Raw genomic sequence first — 22016 nt, 5'->3', positions numbered from 1 at the left:
GAATGGGTAGAGAGTCCCCCTGGGGAACTTAAAGGAGGAGTTCACCCAAAAAATGATTTATTTTCTATCAATTGCACACCCCATGAAGCCTTGAATACATGGATATATTTAGTTCTTTGTCGCAATAATTTGATGCCCGGGTGTATTTCCGGTAGGAGACACAAATATTCTACTTTGTGTCTCCTACCGGATACATTAGCCGGTTTAGAGTGATTACTGTCATTAAGCTACTGAATTGGAAGATGTATCATACCAAAATATAAACTAGAGACATGTAGGAATACAAAAATACCAAAAATGTACGGCCACCTTAGGTGGTACCAAAATCTGGCTTGGCCCCTGGACTAATGGCCATAGACAGGAATCGAACCCTTGACCTTCGGACTCACAGGCTGCCAAACTAGAGTCTGTTGATGAGCATAAACTCTTGCCTTATGCCATGAACGAAGCCCGTTTCACTAACACTTCTCTAGATCAGTGGTTCACAAACCTTTTAGCTCGCGACCCAAAAGAGAAATTTTCTCCAATAATGCACGTTGCTATCCAAAAAGTTGTGAGATGGTAGATTTGCTAGTTTCACAACGAAGTATGTCATACATTGAAAATAACTACTCTCAAATAACCATTTCATGTTATCTTAAAAAAAGTGCACATGCATTAATTAATACGGTCATGTTTTGTGCAATTTAAACGAAGTCTGCATGAGGTAAGGCTCGAACTAGGGACCCTCAGATTGACAGGCAATCACTTTACCAACTGAGCTATTCGATGCACAGTGAGAGAGAAGCCCACAAAGATGATTTTTCTTCCTTTTTTTTAATGAAGCCATGCCCTTTACAATATTCTTTGGCTCATGAAGGCTTAATTTTTTTATGTACAAACTTCTCTTCAACTGGGATTTTAGTAGTCGCAATATTCCTTTAACTCTTTGTTCTCCAGGATCAGGTTCTTGTTCACAACATTCAGCTGGTTATTTTCCATGGTCAGGGTGTGGTAGTTTGACTTTAGCTGGTTATTTTCCATGGTCAGAGTGTGGTAGTTTGACTTTAGCTGGTTATTTTCCAGGGTCAGGGTATGGTAGTTTGACTTTAGCCGTTCATTCTCCAGGGTGAGGTTGTTGTCCGTCGTTGACTGGTTTGCGGCTGCATTAACTGCAACAGACCAAAAAGTGATGATAAACACAATTGTACTGTTATTATATGAGCATGAATTTGACCTTTGACCACCTGACACTCACAGTTCGTGGTCATGTCTATGGTTCTCACTGCCAGTAGGAGAAACAGCAGTGTAAGGCACACTGCACACGCTGTGATGATGGATCTCTGGATAACTGGAAGATATTATGAGTTAGTACAATAGAATTTACAACTTCAATATGATCAGTTTCAATGTTTCATTTGAAAGAACACAGAGTGGGTATTATAAAGGTCATCTCTGCAGAAAGGTTCTTATCTTTGCTGTTGGGTTGAAAGTTGAAATATCTCCATATTTCAACGTTTTCGTTTTTTTCCCGCATGTATGTATTTCGCATGTATGCCCTACTTCTTCGTACAAGAGTGTCACACAAAAGGAATGAAAAAAGCCGATCTACAAGTTCACAACATGTCGCATCACGACACATTGTGACCTTCTATGATCTGCTATTTTCATTATTTTAAAATGTTTTAAAATAATAATGAAAAATCAATGGTTTTGGTAATGATAATATCTGTTGTACATAAACTTAAATTTAAAACATTCAATTGTGACTTTCTCAAATTTCAGGCTTGTTTGAGCTGAAAGGCCTTGGCCAGCAAGAACATTTGTCAAGCCTCGCAGAAATAAAGGCTTTAAAATGTTTTAACTGAACGGTGTGCCATGGATATTTGATTAAGTCCTCCTTAAGTATTCTGCAATAGTTTTTCTCGAAAGGAAAGGAACTTGTTGATTGTATATCGTTGCTGTCGGCCAGGCAGAAACCTTGTATCTCCATATTCCAACTTAACACACACCACACAAAAGTAATGAAAACAGACCATCTACAAGCTCACGGCGCATCGCGACTCGTTGTGAGCTTGTAGATCTGCTATTTTTGAAAACCACTGTTCTAAATCCTAAGAGTTTTCGGAAAGAAAACTATTATAATGGGTTAATGTGTATGTAATCAGTAATGTTGTGACAAGAGACATAATCGCTGAAAGTGTGTTAATGTGTACCTAGATCTCGTGTAGGCCTCTGGGAGCCATGGTCTTCGTCTCTGAGTCGGTGTGCTCTTACATTAACGTATTCCGGGTTCTTCTCCTCCTCTCCATTCTCCTCCTGCCTCTCCTCCCCGACTCCTCCGTCGTACCTCACCCTATTTGACATGACTGGCCTACCAGGAATGTGTAGAAATCTTAACAAAAAAAGTGAATATGTTAATAATGTGAATTACTGTAAATAATTACAATATACTACTATAATTCTAAATACTTAAATGTTGTCTTACTCACTTTGTCCAATATCTGCGTTGTCTTACTCTGGTCTTCACTTCACCGGAGAATGAGCTGCGGTCTGCTCTAGTCAGACTTTAACAGTGTCACACCAAAGCATGTGGGTTTGGCTACACATAGCTTTGACCACATGCATGAGTAAATTTACAAAGAAAACGGAACACAGAAATAAGTAATGGACTCTTTACCGCAGACTATACGTAATATCTGGAGATAAGGAAGTGATGAACACTTTCGTCAGCTGTGTGTGTGTGTGTGTGTGTGTGTGTGTGTGTGTGTGTGTGTGTGTGTGTGTGTGTGTGTGTGTGTGTGTGTACACATGCGTGAGCGTAATTAGACCTATTTGATTCGGCTGGGGAAATTCCGTTTTCAACTTCACCCAGCTGATTGATGCCCAAGTATGAGTGTGTGTGTGTGTGTGTGTGTGTGTGTGTGTGTGTGTGTGTGTGTGTGTGTGTGTGTGTGTGTGTGTGTGTGTGTGTGTGTGTGTGTGTGTGTGTGTGTGTGACATGGCTTTACAGTAAATGTTAAATAAAGGTTGATTAGTCAAGTCAAGTCAAGTTTATTTATATAGCACATTTAAAAACAACAGCAGCTGACCCAAAGTGCTTTCCAAACAAAGAACAGATAGACCTTAGTCTATTTACAAAGCAAAGTAAAGGCATATAAAGATGAAGTGAAGTAGCAACAATAACAGAACAAAACAAAACATAAAAACAAGGCAGTGACAAACAATCAACAGACAATGACCGATTACATTATATACAATGCAATACAATACAATATTAACTTGTGTTGATTAACATAAAAAAATATTATAATGGTTTTATACGGTTTAAACTAGAGCCCTGTTGAATGTAATTAATAATTCTAATTATAATACCCGTAATTTATATAGCTATTAGGAAAAACTCTCAAATAAAATAATAATAAAAGCAATAAAACACTAAAAATAACAAGAGTTTAAATCAAAGTCAATTCGGAAAGGCGATTCTGAACAGGTGTGGGTTTTCAGGGCGGTTTTGAAGGTAGGGAGGGAGGGGGCAGCCACAGAGAGTCGCCCCAGGTTCAGAGCCTGGTCTTGGAGACCTCCAGGAGGCCGGCATCACTGGACCTGAGGGAACCGTGGTGATTGTTAAATGTTAATTTGTTACACCGTAAGGTTTGATACTATAGTTCTGCACAGCTACTGGAATTGGGCAATACAAATATTCAGATTTTGAGTATAGAGAATAAACAAAAATCTATAGTTCATTATTTGATGAGTTCATAATAGTGGAGACAGTGTGGCATGTATAATACAACTGTATGGTGTTGATTGACGTCACAAATAATTGGGTGGGAATGTCAGTTTGTAGTCAATAACACCTTGTTTAGCCTCTTTCTCAATACAGGAAACACAGTGTTTTAAAAATACACACAGCTCCCCACTTCCTTCTTCTATAGTATTGCCAGTGATAAAAACACCAGGGCTGCATCATTCTTTATTTTTTATGTTTTTGTTAAATTACTTGAATACTTATATTTATGACTTCAGTCATCATTTTAAATTGCATACAGTGTGGTGAATGTCACTGAGTACCCATTGCCATTGATCTGCAGTGAGTGGATCTGCAAGTCTAATGTTTGTCCTCCGACATTTAGAGTAAGGAAAACATTTTTCAGCTGAAGGACTCCTTAGTTGAGAGAGAGATGAAGCAGGGACCCCCACTTCATTGTATAATGTTGTGTTGCAGATTCAACTTTTTTTCATAGACAATGTTGGATTCATGTTAATTTGTATTTTCAGTCATTTAACCACTTAAACCCTCAATATCTAGTAAACCTGACCTTTGGCTCTGTCCTTTTGTCTTCTCTTTTTTTCCCCTCTACACCAAACCTCCTCCCTGAAAATAGCCGATCTACAAGCTCGTAGATCTGCTGTTTTCGGCTAATGTTCCCCTCAGAATAGGGATCCTAGGGTTCAAGTGGTTCATGTAAAAACAAAGTTCCTTTATCACACAAAGATTTGGTGGCCCCCCCTGTACTAACTCTGAGGACCCCATACGGGTCCCGGACCCCCTCGTTGAAGACCCCTGTTGAAGACCCCCTAGAAACATAACTGTAGTTCTCACCCACAAATTGGCGGATGTTATTGGTGTGCATGTGCGCGCGAGCGTGTCCAGACGTCCGCCAAAGGCACTGGCCCACTCGGGAAAGCACGGCCCACACCAGAGGCAGAGTGTCAGGAAATTGATGCTCTCCCACTTGGTCATGCTGTAGTTTCTCCATCTGTGGAGTAAACTGCTGCCTGCCTGCTGGCTCTCACAGGCTTTATGCAGGCTGCTGGGAGAAGGGCTCACACACATAAATTACAAGAAGTGCGTGTGTGTTTGCGTGGATTGTGGTATAAATGGGATGGCATCTGTTCACTACCAGATCATGTCCCCTTGTTAGTCCCCTCATTTACACACAATTGATTCAACAATGCAAGCATTGTTCCATCTGTTTAGATACCAGCCACTTCACTTAGAGCTACTTCAAAGTGCAAACAAACTCACAGCGTTAGTAAGTGTGAAAACATGGTTTCCTATATACATTTCCTGTCCTGCCTATAATATTTCGCTTTGCATTATATCAAGTCACTTTTAACCACATCCTCTGTCAAACCTGGCCTTCACTCTCTGCAGCCTTTCATTTCACATAATGCTGTTGACACGTTACCTGTATAGTTTCTCTTCTACTCCAGTTAAACCACAATAATACCTAAATTAATCAGCAGTTAAATGAACTTTATGTGTGTCATCATGACTCATGCACAAACACACACCTACACATATCTCTATTCATCTCCTCATCCTCTTTCCTCTGTCTCTTAGTTGAAGCTCAGCTATTCCATAGGAGAGAAGAGCCATCTGCTGGCCGCTGAACAGAACTACACCCTCTAGACAGAGATTGGCGCGCGCGCGCGCACACACACACACACACACACACACACACACACACACACACACACACACACACACACACACACACACACACACACACACACACACACACACACAGTAAATGCACTTGAGTACAGATTCTGAGGATCTGTACTTTACTTAAGTATTAGATTTTTTTTAAATATTACTCTTACTTGAGTTGATGGAGGGGAAGGGAACTGGTTGGAATAACGTGTTCCTTCCGCGCTAAGTCCAACCAGGGAAACTCTCCCCTGTCAGGTGATAAGAAGGTCAGTTGGCTCTCATGCATTGAAGGAGGCATGAGCTCGGCCCTGGCCTCCCTAGGTTGGCAGAGGGAAGGTAGTGCCCAGGATTACACGCTTAGGCATTGGCACTGGGTGAAAAAATAGGGGTTACAAAAATCGTGGGGTAAATTTTTTGTAAAAAAAAAAAAAAAAAAAAAAAAAGCATTTTTTTTACACAATAACCCGGCGATTTCTTTATTATTATTTACAATAGCTTTTCTAGCCCCCAATAACTCAAATCTGGCCATCAAAGACCACCGTACCTTTTTTATTGTGTAAAAAAGACATATTTAGCCACTGGACAGAATGCTAAAACTATAGAAAGCAGTAAATGAAAAAAAAAATAACACTCATCTTTTAATTAACTTTAATTACAAGCTAAAATATAAACCTTGGTTGTAAAAAAAAACAAAGTTGTCCTTTAAAGAGGTGGTGCCATGGTTTTGCACTTTTTCTGTTTTTCATGCATCTATGAGGTTGATAGAACTTCATTAAGCCCCCTGGTGGTGTTTTTAAGGTGTTTTATGTCTTCTCTGACTATTTTGAGTTTCTTCCTGGAGGCTGAAACCTTGAGGGTCAAACGTGCCAATAGAAAAACAGCCCTTTAGTGACATAGTAAAAATATACCCTCCCCCTCATTATCATAGGACAGGTGGGTGGTGCTAAGGTGGTGGAGGAGGTGCTAAGGTGAGAACCAGGTATACTTAGGGTGCGTTCGGAAATTACGCACCGGAGCACACTCGCCTATTAGTTTGTATTGGCCAGTGCACTCAGTGCTGTATTTTCGAACGCGCCCTTAATGAACTGGAGGCGTGTCCAAATAAAAAGGTTCAGGTTCAGAACCTGGTCTTGGAGACCTCCAGAGGCCGGCATCACTGGACCTGAGGGAACCGTGGTGATTGTTAATTGTTCATTTGTTACACCGTAAGGTTTGATACTATAGTTCTGCACAGCTACTGGAATATTCAGATTTTGAGTATAGAGAATAAACAAAAATCTATAGTTCATTATTTGATGAGTTCATAATAGTGGAGACAGTGTGGCATGTTTGTGGTCAATTACACCTCGTTCAGCCTCTTTCTTAATACAGGAAACACAGTGTTTTAAAAATACACACAGCTCCCCACTTCCTTCGTCAGTGCTGCATCATTCTTTATTTTTATGTTTTTGTTAAATTACTTGAATACATCAGCATACGTCACTTCAGTCATCATTTTAAATTCCATACAGTGTGGTGAGTGTATGTCACCGAGTACCCATTGCCCATTGATCTGCACAGCGAGTGGATCTCCAAGTCTAATGTTTATCTTACAATAAATTCACAAAATCTCTGTACGTAGTTCACATATACCAGCCTACCCGAGTATAGGCAAACGGACACCGGTCTAGTTTAATCAATTATAGACCGGTGGGATTTCTGAAATATGTGATTGTTAGAGGCATTTGGGGGTAAAAGTCGGGAACCAGGCCATTTTACATAATTCAAGGGTGCTGAATCAGAAAAACACGGTTCCCAAGCAAAATTCTTAGTGCTTAACCTCCTAATTTGCATATCAAAATGGCTGCCGATTTTGAAGTATTTCTTAAACAACTCTATAACAAAGCAAGCAAATCTGACAAATAAAGTGTATATATTTATGTTCTGAGGGTCATACAATGTGTGGAAGATATTTGTAATGTAATAAATGTAAATAAATATGCAAATTAGAGGCCACCATTACATAAAATGATGTACCGTAGTACTCAAACGGTGCAAAAGGTGCATCCCCCTTATTTTGTTCCTAATTATCTGTATTTTTGCCATCCTTAGGACATCTAAAATACATACTTTTTCCCCATGCTAAATGTTTAGTTTTTGACCTTCTAATCTGCATATTTGAATGGCTGCCAAATTGGCAAATTCGCACCTTTATCTTCAATAACTCTGTGGCCAGGCAAGCAAAATTGACAAATGAAGTGTCTATATACATTTTCTACAATGTGAGTAAAGAATTTGTAAGTAATATAATATGATAATATAATATAATATAATAATCAGCCTACTCCGAAATATGCAAAATAGCGGCCCCCATAACAGATAACGGTTTAGTACTCTAAAGATACTGTATTGGCCATTGTTGAACGAAAGTCTAGACACTAGACCACATTCATACAAGGAGGTTGATCATCACTCCGTTGCTGACATGCACACATGGCTGTGCATCGTAACCCAGATTTCCGGCATTTGCAACGACGTGTTGTGCATTGCTTATGGCATGCACATGAAATCATTTCTATAGGCTATACTAGCATGGAACAGGTTGGACTAGGCTAGAGTAGGTTGTACTAGACTCTAATACTCTCTATTAGGCTTTACTAGTCCCTTGTCAGCCCTGTAGATACTCAGACCATAGGGACTAACCACTGTGTACACAGGCCATAGCTTGTGTGTGCACGAGCAATAGTTTTGCATGAACCTTTGTAGACCATAGTACAGATCTGCCTTGTACAGCCTAATATAGCCTAGTACAGCCTAGCAAAGCCTACTAGAGATTAAAAAATCACACCCTGTGTGAAGGTAGCGGCGCCTTTGATACATTTTGTCATTGATATGTGTTTATAATGTGTTTATAGCCATGTGTCGCGTGAAGCTTGACCAATCACTTTGTTGACGCACCTGACCAATCAGAACGTTGACGCACACGGACAAAGTCAGGTATAGAGCGGCTAGAGCCGCTAAAAAGCCTATTAGAGACCAGTAGAGTCTAGTACTGTACAGCCTAGTACATCCAAGACTAGTCCAGCCTTTTGGGAGAACAGACTAGGGGAGGGTGGTATAGGCTATACTAGCATGGAACAGGCCGGACTAGGCTAGACTAGGTTGTAATAGGCTGTACTAGACTCTAATAGGCTCTATTAGGCTGTACTAGGCTCTTGTCCGCCCTGTAGATCCTCAACCCATAGGGACTAACCACTGTGTACACGGGCAATAGCTTGTGTGTGCACAAGAAATAGTTTTGCATGAACATATGTAGGCCAAAGTAAAGTACTGCCTTCTATAGCCTAATAGAGCCCAGTAAAGCCTAGCAACGGCTGCTAGAGCTGAAAGCAGACCATTAGAGCCCAGCAGAGACTAGTACAGTAAAACCTAGTACACCCAGGTCTAGCCTAGTCCAGCCTGGTGGGAGAACATAATAGGGGAGGGGGTACCAGGCTATGCTAGGACTGATAAGGCTGGACTAGGATAGATGAGGCTGTACTAGGCTGTACTAGACTCTAATAGGCTATATTAGGCTGTACTATGCTCTTGTCAGCCCTGTAGATCCTCAACCCATAGGGACTAACCACTGTGTACACGGGCAATAGCTTGTGTGTGCACGAGCAATAGTTTTGCATGAACCTTTGTAGACCATAGTACAGATCTGCCTTGCACAGCCTAATAGAGCCTAGTACAGCCTAGCACAGCCTACTAGAGCTTAAAACAGCCTATTATAGACCAGAGTCTAGTATAGTACAACCTACAGTAGTACACCCATGACTAGTCCAGCCTTTTGGGAGAACAGAATAGGGGAGGGGGTACAAGGCTATGCTAGGACTGATAAGGCTGGACTAGGATAGATTAGGATGTACTAGACTATACTAGGCTCTATTAGGCTGTGCTAGGCTCTTGTCAGCCCTGTAGATACTCAGACCATTGGGACTAACCACTGTGAACACGGGCAATAGCTTGTGTGTGCACGATCAATAGTTTTGCATGAACCTTTGTAGACCATAGTACAGATCTGCCTTGTACAGCCTAATATAGCATTGTACAGACCAGCACAGCCTACTGGAATTTAAAACAGTCTATTAGAGACCAGTAGAGACTACAACATCAAAGCCTAGTACACCCAGGTCTAGCCTAGTCCAGCCTTTTGATGGAACAGACTAGGGGACGGCGATATAGGCTATACTAGCATGGAACAGACTGGACTAGTTAAGACTAGGTTGTACTAGGCTCTATTAGGTTGAACTAGGCTGTGCTAGTCCCTTGTCAGCCCTGTAGATACTCAGACCATTGGGATTAACCACTGTGTACACGGGCAATAGTTTGTGTGTGCACCACCAATAGTTTTGCATGAACATGTGTAGGCCAATGTAAAGTACTGCCTTCTATAGCCTAATAAAGCCAAGTACAGCCTAGCAAAGCCTGCTAGAGCTGAAAACAGACTATTAGAGCCCAGCAGAGTCTAGTACAGTAAAGCCTAGTACACCCAGGTCTAGCCTAGTCCTAGGACTAGGCAGTAATAGGCTGGACTAGGCTGTACTAGGCAGGGCCCATCGGGGGTGGGGGGGGGACACAAGCCTGTATGGCAATCAACTGAAAAGTTAGGCTACATAGCTTAAACAATTTCAGCCTTTCCCTGTTGGCCATCTATGAAGTTTCATAGGTTTTCGATGCTGGGAATTGGAGTTATGGCTGTTTAAAGCCCAGCCAATAGGAACACAGAGGGGCGGGGCTTAATACATTTCAGCTAGTCCCTGTTGGCCGTCTAAGTGTACCTATAGCCATCCCCATCCCACTCTATATAGTTGTGTTGAAAGTAGTTTGTGTTCAGTTATCAGTACCAGTTCTGTGGCTCTAACTCATTCTGGGGGTGAGTTATACATGGGGGTTTATTTATTTTTTGGTCATCAGGGGCCAAATGTACCAGGATTTTTCCATGATCTAAATATGTATTTTAGATGTCTTAAGGATGGTAAAAATACAGATAAGTAGAAATAAAATAAAATAAGGGGGATGCGATGAATCACTTTAAGTATGAAACCGTTTTCTGTAATAGTGGCCTCTAATTTGCATATTTATTTACATTATTTACATTTATTTACATATATTACATTATAAATACCTTCCACACATTGTCTGACCCTCAGAATATAAATATATACACTTTATTTGTCAGATTTGATTGCTTTGTTATAGAGTTATTTAAGAAATACTTCAAAATCGGCAGCCATTTTGATATGCAAATTAGGAGGTTAAGCACTAAGAATTTTGCTTGGGAACCGTGTTTTTCTGATTCAGCACCCTTGAATTATGTAAAATGGCCTTGTTCCCAACTTTTACCCCCAAATGCCTCTAACCTCCTTATAGAAGGCCTTTTTTCTGAAATCCCTCCTGTCTAGAAGCCCCGGGTGGCGTTGTGAGGGTCAGCATCGGTCTCTGAATATTTGTGGTGAACCCTGTGGTCTCGAGCCCATTCAAAGATATCATTCTGTGGGTTGATGCAAAGACAAAGATTACATACACTGTGCAGTCAAGATGGTACTTACGCTGTTATGATAACTGCCATTATACTGTTACTTCCAACTGTGCGTGTGTGCATGTTATGACTGTCTGTGACCTTAAAGGGATATTTCACTTTTAACGTGTTTGGGGTCATTTAAACGTCTACTCAGGCTTTTGTGGGCATACAGTTTTTAAGTTGCTTGATTCAGTATTTAGATATTTGATATTCATTTTATCAGACACGCCCCCTTCCTATATAAACCCATTGAAACTTCAAACTCCATTTTAACCATGATAGATTCATCGAAAACACCCGTCCTTGGTTCTGGTGACTGACATTTGTGTTTTTTCAATTACTTTTTTCATTAATTTTATATATTATAAATTTTATATCATTTTCTGGGAAAATGAAAAAAATGAATTTACCAAAAAAAAAAGACATGTTTGAAAGTGAAACATCCCTTTAACGCTCTGCAGTTACCTGGAAGGCCATGGAGTTAGCAAGAGCAAGGAAGATTCTTAGGGGCACTGAGGCCTTATAAGATCTGTGGCTCCACAGTCGATGAGCTCCTGCCGTCACTCCTAAAGCACTTACCAAAAAGCAAAACACAGCTGCGGGAGAAACAAAGGAGTTCGTCATCAAACAACACTATAATAACTTTCTCGCACATTCACACCCCATGGCATGAATCGTTTATTGTACTTGGATGACTCACTGTGCAAAAATGAATTTGTGGGGGCGTCAACACATGACTACTAAAGTCGACATCTGGGTGTACAAGGAACTAATTGGAGCGATGCTTTTCAACCAGCGATCAGTGAAAAGGGAAATAGTATCAATTACTCCAGATTATTCACAAATGAGTTCGAAGCCGGTGAATGTAATTGAGTAATTACATGAGTTAAGGGGGGGCATCTTGTGTCATTAACCCATTTAGATCTGAGGCCGATTTTAAAAATGCCTTCTAAATCCTAACCTAGGTTTTCTGAAAATCTTAAATCTTTTATTCAAAATACATATACAAAGCAACATCGAAAATGACATTTCCCGGTTTTAAAGGTATAACAACGTATAGGCTTTCCCGGTCTTGGGTTAAACTGTGATAATGTCGGTGCTCGGTCCTAGGACACATGGGTATAACCATGGATACAGCCATTCTAAGGTTCAATTCTAGCTGAAAGCGGTGGTGATCGAGCCCTCGGACCTTCGCAGCGTTCTCGCACGTTGGGACATGTGGCAGCCGGCAGCCGGCGTGACTTTACATGATTCCAAACCCTCACACTCTTGGGATTCTGCACAAAGGAGCAGACTGCCGTGTCCTAAGAACCACACGTACTGTAGGTGGATGTGAATTCTACTTTAAAAAAAAGTAATGTTTTGTACATGGAGAACAAAACCCTGTATAACGGTTCAATCAGACATGACACCTGAAAGGGCAGAAATAGACAAAGATACCTCTGAGCAGCAGCTAAATAAGAATATCAGAAATCACCAATCATTGGTAAAACAACAACTGGACGCTTAAATAGGAACAGCCAAGTTCCTGTTTCAGTGTCGTGAAGTGCACAATAATGGCTATAACAAGCTGTAATTAACAGGCGTGTTGTTTTGATGTTGCGGATATCCACATCACAGTACAATGAGCATGCAAATTTGCCGTGTCACCACGATACCATTCCACGAAAACTCAAGTCCTTCACAATATCACATCATAGAGGTCTTAAAGGCTTTGCTGGACAAATTTGAGGCAGATGCTAGGATCAGTTTGTAAAAGTATCATAGTGCCACCAGTGGGTGGCACCATGATAGGATTCAAAATTGGCTTGTATTCAGGCCAGGACTTTGATCAAACTCGTGTTTTTCATGTCAAGGACCCCCAAATGGACACTTATTAGCCCGCGGACCCCCATTTGAAAAGATACATTTTAAGGACCCCCAGTTTGACATGCATTAGGGCTACGGACCCCCATTTAATGGCATTTCTATCTCTGGTTCCATTTGTACTCTCTCAGAGTTACAGACCCATAAGGGTACATTTGGTTCCTATCCATCATTTAGCTGGGGACCCCCTGGAACCCCCTCAAGTATCCCTGGGGGTCCCCGGACCCCACTTTGAGAACCAATACTTTACTCAATACTTACACCAAACCAAGGTCAAGGGAGATGCTGCAGGGACTTGTGAAACGCCATAAGCAGCTCCTACGTGCAATAAAGTCATTAGGATGACATTCTTCCAGACCATGATACGTTGAGGTTTGGGGCCTTCTTTCTCCTGGTATGCGTGGTCAAAGGCATCATCTTCTGTCTGTGTCGTCGGCTCTGAAACAACCTTACTATTCCCGTTGCTGATGCTGGACCTGATGATGCGCTTCACCGGATAATCTGAGCTCTCAGCCTCCGTCATGGTTGGTTTGGCTGCTAATAATATTGTCTGCAAAAAAAATCTATAGAAAATAAAAAACAAATAAAAAACGACATATATTTTTATATTTGTATATATTTTTTTTAATATATATTTTATATTTTTTTACATTAGATTTTTATATATATATTATTAAAAAAAATAAAAAACGACATATATTTTGTTATCATATCAGATCCTTTGTCAAGACCATGCGGTTACAAAAGCACGTCTGCATTAATTGCAGTGCTGCTGCTTTGACTGGGCTTGGAGACAGTGTTGCCAGATTCAGCGAGAGAAATAAGCAACCAGGTCTATGAAAACAAGCCCAAAAGAAGCGACTATTATAGGCCACCTGAGCGCCATTTGAAAATAGCAGATCTACAAGCTCACAACGCGTCGCGATGCGACGCGTTGTGAGCTTGTAGAGCTGCTATTTAAATAAAATCATGGGAGAGAAAAAAAGAAGGGGAAATGTGGAATAAATGAACACAAAATCTTGCATGGGGGGCTGGTGTCCCTGTTACAAAATCTTTTTAGATGGGGAATTGGGGATGGATGTGCGGACGATTACATATTAATCTGGGGGTCCTTGACATGAAAATATGTGAGAACCACTGGTTTAAACAACGATAGGAAATAAGCCCCAAATAAGCAACTACACTTTAGAAACAAGCCCAAAAAAATAGCCGCAACAACCAATAATTTACGTGTACGCGACAAAAACAAGCCCCAAAGTCGCGTCTAATAAGCGGACATGGCAACACTGCATGGAGACAGACAGGATGGAACGTGATGATGCTGTTGCATAAGCATAATATTTATATTTACAGGGAAAAATCGAATATAGGAAACGCGCAGCCAGCCACCCACGCCTATCAATTCATACTCACCAGATGTAGACTTTGACGAGGGTTGAAGGGTTTTTTAATGAGTGGTATTAAGTTATGTTGCCACCAAAACTACGACTTACAGAAGAGCAAATAAACGGACTGCTGCTGATGTTGCATCTGTGTGAGAATTAGATGAAGTGCGGATCGTCTGGCAGCGATTGGACAAGCGGGCAGTGTTGCCAGATTGCATGAGAAATAAGCAACCAGGTTTTTTTGATTGATTTAATACTTTATTAACAGTTTGCATTTCCTGGTGTTAAGCTTAGACGTTAATAGGACCAGACCAGTTACCATTTGCAGGCAGATGCTCTTTTATGGTGGTTTTGAAGGAGAGTAAGGAATCACACTCTTGGTAGGGCTTAATTGATTGATTGATTGATTGATTGATTGATTGATTGATTGAATACATTATTAACAGTTTGCAAAGACAAGCACAGGGAAGCACAGTTCAATACAAGGTCTGTTAAGAGGATTTTAAACCCAAGAAAGCACTATATGGCTTGTTTCCATTGGGGTCCTTTCTTTGTACTCAATTCATCATCAATTCCACATTTTGGTGGCATATTAGCAGTAGAATGAATTTAACCCCGCTTGTGCTGAATCTGGGTTGAGTGAGATCAGTGGAGCTCAATGAAAACAAGCCCAAAATAAGGGACTATATGCTACAGCTAGTTGAAAATAGCAGATCTAGCAGCCGGTCTGCAGACAAATATAATTAATCTGGGTGTCCTTCCTTGCCATGAAAATGTTTGAGAACCACTGGTTTAAGCAACATTGATTGATTGATTGATTGATTGAATACTTTATTATCAGTTTGCGAAAAAAGGCAAGAAAACCGCAAGATACCAATATTTAGAAGCAACTTTACAGGGGGGGAGCCCAAAGTAGCTTATAATAAGCGGACATGGCAACCCTACTCGATGCCCACCTTACGACGCGTCTCATTGGCTGTCCTTTTATCTGCTGTTCACCGGTTTATTCATTCGCTGCCAGCATCCCATCCCATGGCCCCGAGGGATGGCAGGCCTGTCGCGCTGCGATTGGCCCGCCGTTGGTTGTCAAGCAACCACCGCTGGGGCTGGTCTGGTGGGTCTGGTCTCTGGGTCTGCAGAGTCAGTGTTGTTATTATGAGTTTCCACTAACACTCAGTGGTGGTGGAAAGTAACTAAGTACATGTGCTCATCAAGTACTGTACTTAAGTACACTTTTGAGGTATTTGTACTTTACTTCAGTATCTCCAAATTCCAATACTTTTACTTCTACTCCACTACATCTCAGAGGCAAATATTGATGCATATTCATGCAATGAGCTGACAAGCTCATTGCATGCACTTTCACATGAGTATGAAATGAAAACAAAAAATTACACATTCACAGCCCCCCACTAATATCTCTGGCGTAAGCCACCAGTCCCCGTTGATATTGTAGCCCTCTCCACGACAACTGTGTGATAATAATAATAAACTTTATTTGTATAGCACCTTTCATGACATGAAATGCAGCTCAAAGTTCTTTACAGAGAAAGAATACAATCACAGAAGAAGTAAAACAATTTTTTTTTCTTAACATTTTTATCCCGCGATTTTTGTAACCCATTTTTTTCACCCGGTGCCAATTTCCTAAGTGATCCTGGGCACTACACCAGCCCTACACCAGCGCTACACCAGTCCCCCACAGCCTAGGGAGGCCAGGGCCGAGCTTATGCTTCCTTCAATGCATGAGAGCCAACTGACCTTCTTGTCACCTGAAAGGGGGGAGTTTCCTCGGTAGGACGTAACGCGTGGAAGGAACACGTTATTCCAACCAGTTCCCTTCCCCTCCATCAGGCGCCCCGGCTGTCATGGAGGCGGTATAGCGACCAGGATTACTACATGTTTTTGTGAGGGTATTAACTACCCTAGGAGACACGGGGAGAACATGCAAACTCTACACAGAGTAGGCAGAAAAGAACAACTAATTTAACAATGAAGCAAAAAAGAAAAGCAAAAGCATAAAACAACATTAAAATAAAAGCAAAAAAAGGCATGACCCCTCCCAGGGGGAGCAGCAGTCGGGAGAGGACAGCTGTGTATCATCTGTGGATCATTTGTTTGAATGCCATTATCAATTATATACTCTCTAATGGCTTTTCGCAGGTTGGACTTAATCTTTGCGTCTGCAACCAACTCGTGCAGTGGCGACAGATTGAAAGACAATATGTCAGGCGACGTTTTAAGGCTGTCCTTCCATTTTGTGAAGCCGGCCGAGTCCTCTGTCGTCAGAGAAAACTCTCCGCTCCAGCCGTTTCCTCCAACCACCTCAGTCATATGCTTAAGAAAACCGTTTTCGTCATTTGTCACAGTGTCGCGGTTGTTGAGAATCTTTCTACATGCCTCACTAGTCATGTTGAGGGCCACTGGGGCCAGTTTCACGAGCCCCTGCCCAACCATGATCCCCATGTTCATGCAGTGCTCCACCTGACCTACAGTGACAGTATTCAGGGTGGCCAGACAAGTGTCTATGGTCGTCACTTTGTTCATTCGACCCCCCAGGTCCGCCCGACTTATGTAGTGCGTCCCATAGATCTCAATGAACCTGCGGTATGCCTCAGTGGTGTTGGCCATGTTCTCCAGTGGAAGAGACTGGATGTCTTGCTGGAACTGCACTGACAGAGGACTTCTGTTGGGCACTCGAAATCTACAGTATGAAGGAGAAGGATGGCATGTTTCATTAGCTTTGAAATATGGTATGGTTAGTTGTTAGTCGTTGTACAGTTTGTGTCCTCATTACAAGTGTTCTGTTACCTTCACGTTAAACGTATTCATTGAGCACCACAACTACTCAATAACTAATAAATAAATAAATAAATAAATAAGTATTCTGTGTGTAGTGATTCGCGCCAAATGTATACGTTTTATAAGAAATTGAATATAATACACAAGATAAGGAGGGTAGGGTGTATATTATCATTTTAGATAATTATATATGAATTACATTATTACATTATTTAATTATCTGTTTAATTTCTCTGTGGTGAAAGATTTAAATGTTTATTTAAATGTATACCATGTTGGTATATGTGAAAATATACACGTCAAGCGATGCCGCTTGACGCCTCCTTTTTCAACATGTAGAATTATAGTATTTTGTTGCCTGAGGCTTGTTTTTGATTTGTTTTGTATTTTTTATTATATTGCATATATTACATTTTTTGACTTTGTTGTCTAATTTTAACATGTTCGAAATAAAGATTTTCATTTATATAGGGTTTAAGTGATTAAAGACGATGGAGAGACATGGGGATGATCTTGGATCAGCCCTAATGACTTTAGATAGAACAAGCAAAGAGCAAAAAACATGATCTGACCTGTAGTGTTTGCAGTGGAACTGGTTGACGTTGAGAGAAGTTTTCTCTGACTGGAAAGAAGAGGATGAAAAGCTTTGCACCTTAGACTTACTGCCCGCCATCTGCACCTCACCCTTCAACCCACCCCCTTTGACCGGCAGTTCTAGCCCCAGAGTCCAGTTATTCGTTATCACAGAACTGGCACGCTGCACCGCAGAGGTAAGCGAGGAAAAGATCTCATTTACTCTCTTGCAACGGTCCGAGTGAGTGTGCCAGTCTGCCATGTAGTGAGGAAGCTTCTGCAACTGGCCACCCATCAGAGGATTAGCACAAATCATGCAGGAGGTTGTTGGGCTCAGGTATTTGTCGACGTCAAACACATAAGCACCAGTAGGCTCCAGCTTCACCACATCGTAGCCCTCTCCCGCTTGGTCGTGCCCCGGTACGAACGGGAGAGTGTCACATTCTTCCAGGGGGCCTGCGCGGCATCCATCGATGGCATCGAGGTTAGAAATGATCAGGAAACCCAGGGTCATCAGGTAGTGACACATGACTGAGGTCACCATTGTCTTTTGCCTCCAGCAGTCTACGAGGTCTCACTAAAAGAAATTGGTACCTGTTACTTTACTACAAAATGCACTTAGTCTGGTCATTGATAATAGCTGAGCTTTCTTGTGCCCCCTGGAACATACTGTATTACATGTTCCAATGTCAAATTAGATGGTTGGTTGTACAGGATGACCCTTTTAACGTTTTTCATAACCGTTAACCAAAGCTTGTTAATGGTTAATCAAACATTAACAGATATAAGAATAAAATGTAGGCTACTATGGATGAATATTAGTGACTCACTCAGGGTCCCAAATGAACAGCTACAGTACCAGTACTGCATGTGCAGTCAAGACACTGCTACAAGAACCCACATACCGGTAAATTTAATCTTTGGTGAGTAAGTCACCCAAAAGAAAATCACTTGGGTCAAAGTGTTTTGTGTGAAATATACACACAAAACTAAAAAACATATCAGAAATTCATACATTTATAATTGTGTAAACACTCTCAATTCTTACCGTCAGTCTCTCGGAGCTCGCAATGGAAAATGACGAACGCAGAAATGACACCCTGTCAACTAGTAACACTGATGCCTGCAGGACACTTTGTACTGACTAGTGAGCATCCACTCTATTTATATGGGTTTGGTATACCCATGTGGGTGAAACCTTCTGTTGATTAATCACGTGACTTGGTACTGTCTTAAATGACGCAACTCAGGCTCCTGCACTGTGCTCTAACAGTGGCTACTGTCCTTATCTGATCTAATCAATCAACACCTGTTTCTCTCATGCAAACCCCACGTCACATCCTCTGCTTTGGAGCCGAGACCACAGGCCAGAGCCATTTTTACCTTTTCTACTAAACTTTAGTTTATACAATTTTAAGTAAGCAGAAAAATACACACATATAACATGGCAATAATTATACGCAAACTTCCCTGCTGAAAAGCTCGGATAATTCTACACTCACCTTCCATCTGCCTCCTGTGATTCTTCAGTTGAGACTTTCAATTTGAGACTGACATACTGTTATTAAAGCTGCTTCCGCATTGAAAACCAAGACAGGCAAAGTTCAAGCCCCCTGGAGGAACACAGCAGAATGAAAGTGAAGATGCACCTGTGACAGTATAGGCCTACGGTGGTTTAGCAATGATGAGGAATGTATAGGTTTTAGCAATTAAATGATCTTGATGGAAGATGGATGATGGGTAAAGAGGATGGTGGCACACACATTTCATGTACTGTATGTGCCACCATCCTCCATACATTTCATGTATGTGCAAATGTACAGCGATCGAAGAAGAAGAAAGAAAAAAGAAGAGATTTACTGATAATTTAGTAAAGTCAGTAGGCTAGCTATAGCTATGGCTCCAAACTCTGGAATTATCTTGTAGAAAACCTTATCATCAACACACCAAGTTTCACAAACAAACTTAAAGCACGCATGGAGCACTATGTAACTTTCCTCTTCAACCTCGGACTTGAACCCGGTTTACTGCGCAAGTGCTGAATTTGTATTACCATTGAGCTAATAAAGCCGGCCTGCTTGCTCAGGGGATAAATTGAATCTTGACCATCAGGTAAAGAATTGTTGTCAGATCCTGTTTCTAGGTGAGACATGACCTTTGACATGATCTAAATGTCTCAAATACTCTCAATAAAAGAGCAGGGAGACCAAATACAACCACCCCAATTATATTGTATACTCTACCATACAGATTGGACAAAAATATTATTTTATTCAATTCATTCAAAAGTTAACATAGTTAGGCTGTAAAACACATCTAGTTACAGTTGTTTTTAACTAGGCCTATAGGTGGATACAATGCATTAAAGGGAGTCCCTGGTTTTATGTTTCTACATGTTCTATGTATTTTTTCTATTTACTGTTTTACTTATTTTTTTATATTATTTGTATTAAACCCAATATCATTTGCTATGTTTCTGTCAAGTACTTAGTAAACTTAAGGAGATATTTTACTTTCAAATAAGATAAACATTAAAAAATATATTAAAAATAAATGAAAAAGTAATGGAAAAGTCACGGCCCCCTCACCCTTTAGTGGTTTATTATTTTATTATTTTCAAACTAGCCGAATAGCCACTCTGTAAGCTATTGGCATACGAGTATTTGTCTTTGAGTCTACATAATACAGTACAATCTTCTCTTCAGCCTCAATGATTAAATTGTGTATTTGCTTCACCGGCTCAGAGAAGGAGATAGTAGGCTAACAGTAAAGTAGTAGGCACACCAGGCTGTGCCTGAGGACTGAGGTGTGTATGCTTGCTTGCACCATATCTGATGTTTCAACTGGATCAAACTGATTTATGTCCTCCGACATTTAGAGTAAGGAAAACATTTTTCAGCTGAAGGACTCCTTAGTTGAGAGAGAGATGAAGCAGGGACCCCCACTTCATTGTATAACGTTGTGTTGCAGATTAAACTTTTTTTCATAGACAATGTTGGATTCATGTTAATTTGTATTTTCAGTCATTTAACCACTTAAACCCTCAATAACTAGTAAACCTGACCTTTGGCTCTGTCCTTTCGTCTTCTCTTTTTTTCCCCTCTACACTAAACCTCCTCCCTGAAAATAGCAGATCTACAAGCTCGTAGATCTGCTATTTTCGGCTAATGTTCCCCTCAGAATAGGGATCCTAGGGTTCAAGTGGTTCATGTAAAAACAAAGTTCCTTTATCACACACAGATTTTGGTGGCCCCCCCTGTACTAACTCTGAGGACCCCTTACGGGTCCCGTACGGGTCCCGTACCCCCCCGTTGAAGACCCCTGTCCTAGAAACATTACTGTTGTTTTCACCCATAAATTGGCGGATGTTATTGGTGTGCATGTGCGCGCGAGCGTGTCCAGACTTCCGCCAGAGGCACTGGCCCACTCGGGAAAGCACGGCCCACACCAGAGGCAGAGTGCGAGCTGTCAGGAAATTGATGCTCTCCACTTGGTCATGCTGTAGTTTCTCCATCTGTGGAGTAAACTGCTGCCTGCCTGCTGGCTCTCACAGGCTTTATGCCATTAAGACCTGAGGCGATTCTTAAAAAAAACAGTTTTTTGGAGAAAAAAATTCAAAAAAATGTTTTCAATATTTTTCAAAAATAGCAGATCTACAAGCTCATAGCGCGGCACTCGGTGCCGCGATATGAGCTTGTATATCTGCTATTTTTGAATAGCCAAAGAAATCTAAAGTGACACAAATGCGTTCCACCGCGTTGTGAGCGTGGAGATACGCTATTTTTTTGGCATTGGGGTCAGGTTAAAAAAAATTGTAAACCCTAAACCAAATCTGAATATTTTTAGTTGTAAGCCAAACTCAAAACATCTGTTTTTTTTTTACCATAAAACAAATTCAGCATAGCGATAGTTCATGTAGGCGCGGAAGGCAGGAGGTTTACATGCTAGCTCACTATCCCCGGACAACCCCCCCCCCCAAATTAATTTGCTAAAAAGCCAATTAATACATACACCTACAAATCAGTCTGTCTCTCCACGCTCAACCTCACTTCATTCTCATTCGATACAAGCTCACACACGGCCTCATACCCACAGTGTAACTCAGGCGCTTGATTTAAACAGTCTTCTATTCACTATTGATTCTAGAATCTACATGCTTCGCTGTCTCAGCTGGTTACACAGCTGTCAGTTTTCAGATTCCTCACAATGTGTATTTTCTACTTTACGTGTGTGCATAGGCGGATTAGGAAGAAACGGGCCCCTGGGCCGAGACACGCAAAAGGCCCCCCCGCCCCCTTCCGTGGGTGCACGCGCGCGCAGCGCGCGTGCACGCACCCACCCCCGAATTTTTTTGCGGTTAAATCTTGGTTAATAATGGAAATTTTAAAAAAAAAGTTTTTTTTTCGGTTAAAAACGTCTGTGC

The 22016-nt window shown here is 41.2% G+C and overlaps 2 protein-coding genes across 3 annotated transcripts; both read right to left on the bottom strand.

The window, feature by feature from the left end:
• Positions 1-10844: 10844 nt before the first annotated feature.
• On the bottom strand, positions 10845-14368 carry LOC311063636 (acyl-CoA desaturase-like; the record flags this gene model as incomplete). Of its 2 annotated transcripts, none has more annotated exons than XM_084083161.1 (4): positions 14247-14368; positions 13095-13396; positions 11433-11563; positions 10845-10937 (listed from the first exon to the last, which is right to left on the bottom strand). In XM_084083161.1, exons 2-4 carry the CDS (start codon positions 13354-13356, stop codon positions 10845-10847), a joined length of 486 nt encoding a protein of 161 aa, XP_083939287.1. In that variant the 5' UTR covers positions 13357-13396; positions 14247-14368. The 2 variants fall into 2 exon arrangements, with proteins under 2 accessions (XP_083939287.1, XP_083939288.1); XM_084083162.1 differs by having other exon boundaries at positions 13095-13383; positions 14247-14331.
• An 853-nt stretch (positions 14369-15221) lies between these two features.
• On the bottom strand, positions 15222-18137 carry LOC311062788 (perforin-1-like; the record flags this gene model as incomplete). The annotated part of the gene is made up of 3 exons (XM_084082006.1): positions 15222-15351; positions 16362-16922; positions 17593-18137. The coding sequence occupies 3 exons, from the start codon at positions 18135-18137 to the stop codon at positions 15222-15224; spliced, it is 1236 nt and encodes a 411-aa protein (XP_083938132.1).
• Positions 18138-22016: the final 3879 nt, after the last annotated feature.

Source organism: Gymnoscopelus microlampas (assembly GCF_963454915.1).
Source record: "Gymnoscopelus microlampas genome assembly, chromosome: 16".
In the NCBI taxonomy this organism is placed as follows: Eukaryota; Metazoa; Chordata; class Actinopteri; order Myctophiformes; family Myctophidae; genus Gymnoscopelus; species Gymnoscopelus microlampas.
This window is presented reverse-complemented; position numbering and strand designations above follow the sequence as displayed.